Below are 10,538 nucleotides of genomic sequence, written 5' to 3'. Positions count from 1 at the left end.
TTTTCATTTCCCACAAAAGAGCACATGCTCTGCTACTGCTGATGTCTATAATTTGAAGGGGGTAAAAAGACACTTCATAAACATTATATTTAAACTCTAGCAGAATGCAGATGTGTCAGAACAAGATACATTAAAGACAGTTGTTTTGATGTTATATCAGTGGCTCCATAACTTCCAGTACAACAGTACGAGGCCCTGTCATCACCAGTCTGGAGACTGTCCTGTGGTCCAGGTGGAGAACACACTGTCCATTCACCTGGTACACAAATTGCCGCACCTAAAGACAATGAAGCCAAGGAAATAGGTCTTATTTTTTTGTCTCTGGGACAAATCCTACACGTGCTGTTTACCAACTCCTACTTTCTTCTTTGTAATGTTAAATTCTCCTTCAGTGCCATGTGTGTAACATATGTCTAACCTTAACTCCAGCAGCTGCTGCAGGGCTTCCAGGGTCCACAGCTTGCACATAACAGGGAGCAATGCCTCTGACAACAAATCCCCAGCCCAGGGCATCTCCTATCACCTGGGATCATGATGAAATACAGTAAGTTGCTCATCCACTACAAATAAAATAATATGATTTGGACTTTTGAAGATAAAACTTCATGAATTCACATAAAAAATAATCTCCTCAAGAAAAAGAAACAATACATTTAGAGCTGCAACTAATGATTATTATCTCAGTTAATTATTTAGACTATGAAATGCAAAGTAAATAGCATTCGTAATTTGTCAGAGGCCATAGTGATGTCTTCCAAATTGCTTCTTTTATCTGACTAAATTCTGCAATATCTGCAACATTTAATTTACTGTAACATATGAAAAGGAAAAACAACAATTCTTCATATTTGAAAACCAATTTTGAGGCATTTCTTTCTTGAATTTCGAAAACGATTATTCAATTATAAGTATAGTTGCCAATGAATTTTCTGTCCATCAACTAATCGATTAATCAACTAATTGTTTTAGCTCTAAATACGTAGTTCTTACTTCCAGTTTTAAGTATGAAGGGACCTAAATATGTTAGTCATTTCTTGCCATTTCAGGACAGATGGTACATTGATATCACTAGACCTGTAGGCAAAAGCTCACCTCATGTAGTTTCCATTTTAAGGACTAGTTACATTTTGTGAATGGCATTACCCACTTTCAGGCCTTCTAGCACTATTATTTAGGTTTATATTGAATTAATGCTATAAAATCTTTGGAATGAAATACATGTTAGCTCTTAAATAGCCTAGGTTGAATCATTACAATAACTCACCGTCAGCACTCTCTTGATGAAGGGGCCACCAGGTGCCATTAACTCTTCACATGTAAAAGTTCTGTGAAGTACTGCAAGGTCATTAGAATCACTTATTTATATGCTGTCAAGGTTTAGATAAAGAAACACAATCTTGCCTCAATACAGGAAATATATATAGCAAGACATGTGTTCATACTTGCCTGATTGAGGATTACATTTCAGGGCTGAGGTTGAAGACAGCTGGACAGGAGGAGGAAATCCAGCAGAGTGAAGCTGAAGGGAGTTCAAGCTGCCTCGACGCCCACTGGTAACTTGTTTCAGCTCTTTATTTGACGCCACTAAATTAGATTATGTGTAAATCTATTGTCCAGTAACATGCACACTTAACAGACACAGACAAAAGTGCAGAAATATGTTTCCAACCTGACTGGAAAGCATTGGTGGTTTCCTGGGGTGGGTTTTTGCGCAGAACAAATGGACTATCATGGTGGTTGTCCTCCTGCGTCGATGGCACCACACCTTCATCATTGTCTTGCTCACTTTCATGTAAAAGTTGAGAGAGGCGGCGTCGGCGGCGGAAATTGATGCAGAACTGATAGAGCAGCCCACTATCGAAGAAATCATGCTTTTTCAGCACTGTTGGTGGGGGTGAGAGAGAGACAAAGAGCACAAAACGACAGCGGGAAACATTTTTGAATGAATGGGATTTTTTAATAATTTTTTTTGTGGATGACTGTATTTGCTTTAGATTTGCAAAAGTCCCGGCTGGCCACCCGCTGCTAGCAGCCACTGACTTGTTCATTTTCTAGTGCTGTACATCAAAGAGCAAACGAGGACTCGCCTCACCGTGCTGAATGATGCCATGCTCCTGCAACGCGCGGCACAGATCCAACCCCCCACAGCGGCTCTCTGCCTCTCCATTCTGAAGGAGCCAGTCAATCAGCTGGCAGCCGGGAAAGGAGCGCTGATATGCAACACCATGCTCCTCTCTCAACTGCAGAATAGAGTTCTTTTCCCCAATCAGACTAAAGAAACAGACATAAAATCATCAGTATGTCTCATAACATTGCTGATAAGACTAAAATGAGCATTTAAACAGACAAATTACCACTACGGGAGCCCAGCCTAAGAATCATACTGATATGTGATCGTGATTGACACTTAAATGTCAGCTGACCCTGCTCATCCAAGATCACTTCAGCACAAACACAGCAGCTCTTACTGTTCATACAGTCGTTGTCCTCTCATGAAGATCTTCACCTCTGTATTGAAGGGAAATGTGCCATCATCCTTGCGGAAGCGGTACAACAGTTTGGCATCCTTGAACAGCTGCCTCTTATCACAGACTAAGAAAAGGCAGCAGACAGTTTCAAATCATGAAATGAGTGAGTAAATTAAGCTTTTATAAAAAATATTTTCACTGCCACAAAGGGGCCTTTAATATCTCCTTGCCGAGACTTGCTTCAGTGCTTCTTTCTTACCGTGGTGGACGATCTCATGATCCATGAGGTGTTGCATGAGGCGGACTGCTGTTGCCCGGTCCGGGGCTTCCTTGTGGCTCACTAGCCAGTCTATGAGCTCCTGTGCTACAAAGCAGTTAGGATATGTTCGCAGGTGGTACCGTCGCTCCTTGATCAGTTTTCCATCATGAAGCCTCAACCTTGAAGGGTAATTCAAATCAGCCAAAAGCCTCACACTTAACACACACATCTTACCTTACAACTTTTCACACTCACACACCCTCTGTCTCTTCATACCTGAGTTGTTCTCCAGCAATCATGACTTCAGCCTTATGTTGTCTGGCCATGGCTTTTCTCCTAATGCTACTTGTTCTCTCCATGTTTGTTATCTGTGGACTAGAGCATAAGTGAAGCTAACTGTTAGTTATGTCCCTTTTTGTTTACAAAACAGCAGCCGAAACACACAGAACCCAGTTGTCAAGTGAGAGAGATGTTGTGTAAACAGAGAGAAAGAGAGGCAAAGACATGCTGTATTTCTGACAGGATGCCAGAGGAAGAGAGAGAGAGTAGATATACAGTATCAGCCATTATTAACATATTTCAGATTTACTGGTATCAGTGAATGTGCTGATCAATGAGTGACAAGAATTTGCTGTACAGGAATCCAAAAGATGTGTTTGAGTTTGTTAAAAACCTGATTGATTTCTTCAGTGGAAATGTCTTTAACTTCACCCAAAGTACAGCAATATAAAAAACACACATAAAGCAACACACCATTAGAAATATACAACATACAATAGAGCAAAGTGTGCAGGTAGCTTATTTCAATAATACCAGAAAACAGAGTTTATACATTTCAGTCATTCTGTGATCAATGTCTGTATGGTACAGGGAATAAAAGACTTCTTATACATGTTCCGACTGGCCCCTAGGGCCCTGAATCAAGGGTCAGATGGGCAGCAGCTCGGACTCTGAGTGTAATGGATGTGAAGTATCTGCAGTTATATCTTTAGCCTTCCTGTGTACAGCGCTGTCAAATATGTTGCAGAGTTGTTTTTGCCTTCCCTGTAATGTTAACAATTTTGAAGAGCTTGTTTTTGCTCTTGACGCTCAAGTTGCCGTAACAAGCTGTCACGTTCAATGATAATACGCTGTCAACGAGGCTCCTGTCCGCCATTTCAAGTATGTGTTGACTAACGCAAAGCTCTTCAGCTCCCTGATTAAAAACAATAGCTGATTAGCTCTCTTTTAAAGTGCTCTTTGAGTTCTCATTAAAAGTTAGAGTCTGATCAATGACTGTGCACAAGTACTTCAAATATGTTGTACTTTTTCTACAGGCTGGTTATTGAGTGTGACAGGGAGGATGTTACTGGATCCACTTGGATGTGTTTGTATTCTATATTTTGTTTTGGCCACATTCATTTCCAGTTTACTTGCCTTGGCAGCAGTCCTGCAGCACAGTGACTTGTCTGAAAAAAAGCCTCCTTCTGTATGGTATGTCTCATTGAAGAGAAGTAGCAAGTTCTATTTTTGTAACTTTAAAATATCCTGTTGAGTACATACTGTATCTTTGTTACAATTCTTTAATAACCAAAGTTCCAAAACAAAATGTGTTTATTTATTTTAATTTATGGGGGGAAAAACATCAGACAATATATGGACAGTGGAATTCGTTAACTTTCAAATATTGATATTATTATACACCCACAATCAGTTGGGCTATCATCCATGTGCTAACCTGTGTTAATGATTTTTGTGGTGCTGATTAGTCAGTTTTTATTGGATGCAGAGTTGTTGTTTTTGAGAGTTTGTCCAATTTAACGCAGAGTTGTGTGTTACTGCAGCACTTCATAAGCATTTAAAGAAATGTCTATTTCAACATGAAATGACAGAAATCAGGATTATTGGGTGTATGTTCGGACGTTAAGCTTCCTATGAGACATGTTTTGGCTTGTTAACATTAGTTGAGTCACATTTTAAATGTTGTCTTATGTCAGTGACGGTACGTTGTCTGGTGTGTGTTTTGTTAATGAGGGACTGCTACTTTAACCTGTAAGGCAGCCACTCCTCTCAGGCTGGATAAACCTTCCGCCTCCGTCAACTGTCAGTTTCTGTATGTACGTGTTGTGGCAAAAAATGATCGAAGTGTCTACTGGTGATGTGGTTTACATCCTCTAATTAGCATACATTAAATCAACCTGCCCAGCTGGCATCATTTTAATTTGTGTCCGAGAAATCCTTACTGAGTCACACAGTCTCCTCTGTTCCTCTTTTCCCAGCAAATAAAAGCAACTGAGATAATGACTCGCCATTGTCAGACAGCACTTTCTATTGGTTTTGGCTTGCGTTTCCTATCTTGCCAGTGAAGCTTTCACTATCTTTGTAGTAAGCGCTGCCTGAGAGGGTCACCTCAGGGCAGAACATCCCGAAACCCTTTAATATCCTGTGCAGTCATTTCACCAAGGGGGGTGACAGGCCTGAATCGGGCAGAGGATCCTGAACATGCCAGAGGTATTTACTGTGTAAGAGGTGTTGACGAGGTGTCGCCAGGGGAAGAGGGAGCGGTGATTCCTGGTGGGATTCTTAGTAAAAACACATGAACACTTCTGGGTCCATCATCCATTTCAAGTGCCCACTCACTCACAGACTTTGAGTATTCCTGACGAGCCTGTCGGGGCCCGTTGCTGACCCACTGCCAAGTCAACAAGCGTGGGTCCATTGCCCATAATTCATAGTAGTAGAAAGTGACTCCAATACAAACTAATCAAATCTAAAGAGCAACAAAAGTGGGAGATGCTGGCAAGAACTGATCCAGAAAGTTCACCAGGGAGCACCGTCTGTGTGCATATGTTTTCTCTATGATATGATGACAGCTTACAATTGTTTCCATCAGCATTGATCCAAAAATGATGAAGACCGCTCATGCACTCATGCAAGAGAGAGCTTTTAGTGGATATTGATCCTGTAGTGGGACTCCTGCAGTGTAGACTAATGGCCACAAGGTGTCAGTATTTACCTGTTTGCTTCGTATAGAACACAGCAACCACAATAGTGTCAAATGCATTGTACAGCAGCCTCCTTTTTGTTGTGCAAGTGAAACCATCACAAACATGTTTAAACCACCACGAATTCAGAAATAAATATGAACCAAAATTCTCCAAATAAAGGCGGATAGAAATTGTTCTATTTTATCTAATATAGATTTGTTGAAGACAAAGGTGAGCCCACATGTTGAATCTGCTTGAAAATAATAAAAGAAATATCCAGACAAATCTGGGTGTGTAGGTATTTGACTGGATCGCACACACGCTGTGACAAAGCTAAACACCCATTAGAATAAATAGGCCTAAATTAAAATGGAGGACAAGTGAAACAATAGGCCTAAAAAAAATGCAGATAGCAATATGTACTGCTGTGCACGACATTTATAGGTTTTGGTCAAATGATCATCACGAACAGCTCGTGGAAACAGACTCGTAGCAGCTTTTATGCAAATCGTCCTCCTGAGCGTGTTTTGATTGGAGAGGAGCGTGGAGGTGTAGTCTGGAAGGCGTGACATAATGCCAATGCAGCTTTATGAAGAAAGTGCGCTTCTCCTGAACAGACAGAGGTGCGTCTAGTCCTCTGGCATCAGCGGACTTTTAGTTTGTGGCTCCATAAGCAAAACAGGCTGCGCGGTGCAGAATCACTTCGCTGTTCAGAGTTTGATCGTCTGGGAGCCTTTTTTTTTACGCACACGTGTTTTTCCCCCCTTCTGCGCTGAAATCAAAGTTTGGAATTACTGTGAGTGCGATTTGACTGACTGCATGAAATAGCGGTGAACATTTGGGGCTCTTTGAAGAGACGGGCTTACCATTTATTATGACCGCTGAGCCGCATTCACATTTGGGACTGCAGAAAACCTCCATGGATTTCGTCAGCGACTTTGACTTGATGAAGTTCGGCGTAAAGAAGGAGACGATGCAGGGAATAGACCGTTCCTTCATCGGGCCGTGCAGCCAGCTTCAGAGACCAGACTCAGTCTCCTCCACCCCCGGCAGTACACCTTGCAACTCGGTACCCTCATCACCAAACCTCCATCCAAACGAGCAAAGAAATAACCCCGGGGGCGACCCGTTCTGGATACCCAACAACGGGGGTTACCCTCAGCAAATGTACCCTCAAGCTTTTGGTCTGACACCCGAGGACGCAGTTGAGGCCCTCATCGGTGCTACGGCGCAGCAGGGGCACCCTTCTGCGCCCCACGGCCACCACCCGCCACCTTTCCCAACAGAATATGACGGGTACGGCCACCTGGGCGAGCCTATCCAGCACTACCCGGGGCTCCCGGTTCACCCCGACATGCAAGGCATCCCAAGCAGTCACTGCCAAGACCCCTATCTCAAAGACGACATGGGGTGCGCGTCCCCTGAGTCGCTGGATGACCAGCAGGTCATCGGTGCGCACCACCATCTCCAGCAGCCGCACAGCCGCCAAGACAGGAGAGCCGGGGCCGATTCCCATTTCTCAGACGACCAGCTGGTTTCCATGTCCGTCAGGGAGCTCAATCGGCTCCTCAGAGGCCTCAGCAAGGATGAAGTGATGCGTCTCAAGCAGAAGCGCCGGACCCTGAAAAACAGAGGTTACGCACAGTCCTGCCGGTACAAGCGCGTCCAGCAGAAGCACATTTTGGAGCACGAAAAGACCAGCCTGGTGTCACAGGTCGAGCATCTGAAACATGAACTCAACAGACTGGTGCGGGAGAGGGATGCATACAAACTTAAATGTGAGAAACTGTCCGGTGCAAACTGTTACCACGAAACCGGGTCCACCAGTGACAACCCTTCCTCACCAGAGTATTCAATGTGATTTTGGTGAATTGCCCGCAGAACTGGTTCTTTTCCATACAGAGACATTTATGTTGACAGCACGCCTTGCTTCTTAACAAACAATCCCAAGGACGTTTGAACATAAGGATCTCATTCAAATAATTTTAAATAGATACAACTAGGCAACAAGTTATGAATGGAAAATCACACTGAAGCATGCATGCAGGACATGTATGAGATTTTTTTATTTTATACAGGCATATGTATTTTGTCTGAAAGGATATACTTGAAATCAAAGAATATTCCCTTTTATTAATATCCAACTTATTTTTAATCATTTTGCTTTAGTTACTGCTCAATCTTCATATCAGTGATTTTGTTTGCTTAGTTTTGTAGCTCAAATTATAGCTTCATGCTTCTTTATCAAAGAAAACATACTGGAAAGAATGATGCTAGAAATTACATTATTATTATTTTTATGAATCTGATTCTGCTGGACAGATGTGTTCTTTGTTCTTCTTAAGATAATATACAGTTTTGCAAATTGTGTTTCTTTTACTATGTTTTTCATTTATTATGGATCAATAAACCTATTGAGAATTTTTAAAATGGTGTCTGGTGCTGATGGCGTAATTTACTATCCTACAAAAACTTCAAATGCACATTTTTCTCTGTACTTTTATCGTGATTATGTAATTTTTATATGGGAGCTATTCAAACATCTTATAATCACACTCACAGTATAAACACATTGTTTTACATTTCATTAATGCATAAAAGCAGACGCATACAACACAATATCAGCATACGATATAGGAAATTAGAGTACAGAGGTATATTCATATGTGTATAGGGCACATACATATTACATTATTCTGTCTACAGTGTAGATGAAAAGATTACAAGCACATAAAATGATCTCCACTGTTAATTGATAATCTAAAATTATAACGTGATGTCACAAAATCTAAATATGCTCTTTGAATGCAGTGTTAGTTTCTAGAAATCTACATACTTATCATGTTATATAATATTTAGAAGCACCAGAGCAGAGTTTTCTTTTTGATCATTATGCTCAGTGCTCTTAAATGAAATTAAAGTATTCCACAGCCAAATGAAGGAGCACAGTAACAATCACATTACTGCTTATTTGTTGGTTTGCTGGTGAATGAAAGGATGAGTGGCTTTCTCTCCTTTCCTGACCTTTGCCCTTCATGGAGCGCAGCTTCCTGTGGGACCCCGGCATGTGAAAGCACAGGGGGGCTGACTGGCAGGGGCTGTGGGGCACAGATAAAATGGAGTGGAAATCAGGCTTCCCCTCTGCTCTCTTCCTCAGACAAACGCATCACCTCTGCATTCATTTACAGAGGAAGAGAGAAACAACAACTGCGGCGCACTGCTCGTCGCTCAGAATGTTTTTTTGGTTTTTTTTACACTTGATATGTTTTCTTGTTTTTTGGCCCGGGTGCCATTTTGTAATCCGCAAGCAAATTTCCTGAACACAGATCATTCTCAGTTCAGGACTACAATAATATTTGGATGACTGTAATAGTTCCAAGGGCAGTGGTGATAATGTGTGATAAGTGGTCACATTGTAAATTGAGTTTATAACCTCTGTGATGGCCCGTGTGCAGAAAATCGTTGAGTTTTTAACTGTCAGAGACTTTCTCACCGTTCCCCCTTTTTACAATGGTTCAGCTGGGCAGGTGGCTCTGTTAATGACACCACCCTTGAGCCTGAAAACCAGGTTCTCTTTTCATGTTTGACCCCTGACAGATTTGACCTCACCCCTCTGTTTGAGGGAAATTAGCTCTAAAATCACACCACAGGTGCAAAAGCACTTTCTTTCTGACAACAGGCCTAATCCCTGTAGGCTGGCCCACTACATTGGGAATCTGTGATGTAGATGAGTGCATTTGTGAACATCGAAGATGTAGCAGAAAATAACCAGATGTTTACAGTGATTAATAAATTCCTCTATATTTTAATCTTAATGGGAAAGCATCATTAATCAGTGGCTCGTATACATGGCATAAGACTATGTTTACAGGCATAGTTTAATTTTAAAATGAGGTTTGCTCTATTTTAAGAGTGTAGTAGTAAATATAATCATTAACAGTAAAACTGCTCAAATGTCTGCTGTGCACTAAGTAAAATTCACCATCAAATTGTATTGATACCTTTTGTTATTAAATGAAATTATTTGTTAATTTTCTTCTCGTCACAAATCAGTATCATTTTACGTGTCATGGCTGTAAATGACATACTCGGTTGAAAAGTGTGCTTAACATTAGCTTTAGATTTCCAAAACCTTACTGCATTTTACACTGAACTATCTTTAATATTTGAACATATAATACTTGAGAAAACCGAGTGTGTGGTATGTTCGTTCCTGTATGCTCGCTTACATTTTACATTACGTACATCGATGCATTTGCAGTCCTTCAAACAGTGCTTTTCTTTGTTCAGGGTTGTGGGTTCTGCGCACTTGCATACATCACATGTGGATTTATAAGCAACGGCGGCATAATACAGTAGAAGTGTTGGCGAGGAGAGCAGTTTGTGGTAGTGTGTGACAGTGTGCAGGGGTGCCATTGTAGAAACGATTAGCCAGCTCTTTTCCCTCGCATGTGATAGGCTAGTTGGCCTGATGTGGGAGCCTCGCACTTCCCCCAACCCCCTCCTCCCCGCCACCAACACCCCGAGCCACAGCGCCTGAGGCTGGCTACTGAGTCAGCAGGAGGGAAAGGTGTCTGCACGGCTGTGGCATCAGAACAAGAGAGAAAGCAAAATAGCTCGAGAAGGATAAAGAGCGGCGGAAATGGTCTAGAATAGACATGCTTGCATTTTTAAAAAACAGACTGAGAGAAGGAACGATTCCACGGAAAAAATATACGCAATGATGAAGCAGGTTAAAGAGGAAGCATCATCATGTCATGAATTATTTCAAAATCTCTCCTGCAGAGGCCTATATATTACATACTGTCCAGTAAGACGAGATAACAAGCTTTTTCAGGGAGAATA

At 41.7% G+C, this 10,538-nt stretch overlaps 2 protein-coding genes across 2 annotated transcripts; one reads left to right on the top strand and one right to left on the bottom strand.

The window, feature by feature from the left end:
* Positions 1-151: 151 nt before the first annotated feature.
* On the bottom strand, positions 152-3,086 carry si:dkeyp-97e7.9 (DEP domain-containing mTOR-interacting protein). The gene is made up of 9 exons (XM_062416532.1): positions 3,004-3,086; positions 2,728-2,906; positions 2,469-2,592; positions 2,093-2,271; positions 1,670-1,882; positions 1,447-1,584; positions 1,265-1,335; positions 419-523; positions 152-277 (listed from the first exon to the last, which is right to left on the bottom strand). Exons 1-9 carry the CDS (start codon positions 3,084-3,086, stop codon positions 152-154), a joined length of 1,218 nt encoding a protein of 405 aa, XP_062272516.1.
* Positions 3,087-6,328: 3,242 nt separating this feature from the next.
* Positions 6,329-8,093, top strand: mafbb (v-maf avian musculoaponeurotic fibrosarcoma oncogene homolog Bb). Its single transcript, XM_062416533.1, has one exon. It carries the CDS (start codon positions 6,568-6,570, stop codon positions 7,552-7,554), a length of 987 nt encoding a protein of 328 aa, XP_062272517.1. The 5' UTR covers positions 6,329-6,567; the 3' UTR covers positions 7,555-8,093.
* Positions 8,094-10,538: the final 2,445 nt, after the last annotated feature.

This window comes from Scomber scombrus, chromosome 3 (assembly GCF_963691925.1).
Source record: "Scomber scombrus chromosome 3, fScoSco1.1, whole genome shotgun sequence".
In the NCBI taxonomy this organism is placed as follows: domain Eukaryota; kingdom Metazoa; phylum Chordata; class Actinopteri; order Scombriformes; family Scombridae; genus Scomber; species Scomber scombrus.
Note: the sequence above shows the minus strand (reverse complement) of the source record. Positions and strands in the feature narration are given on the sequence as shown.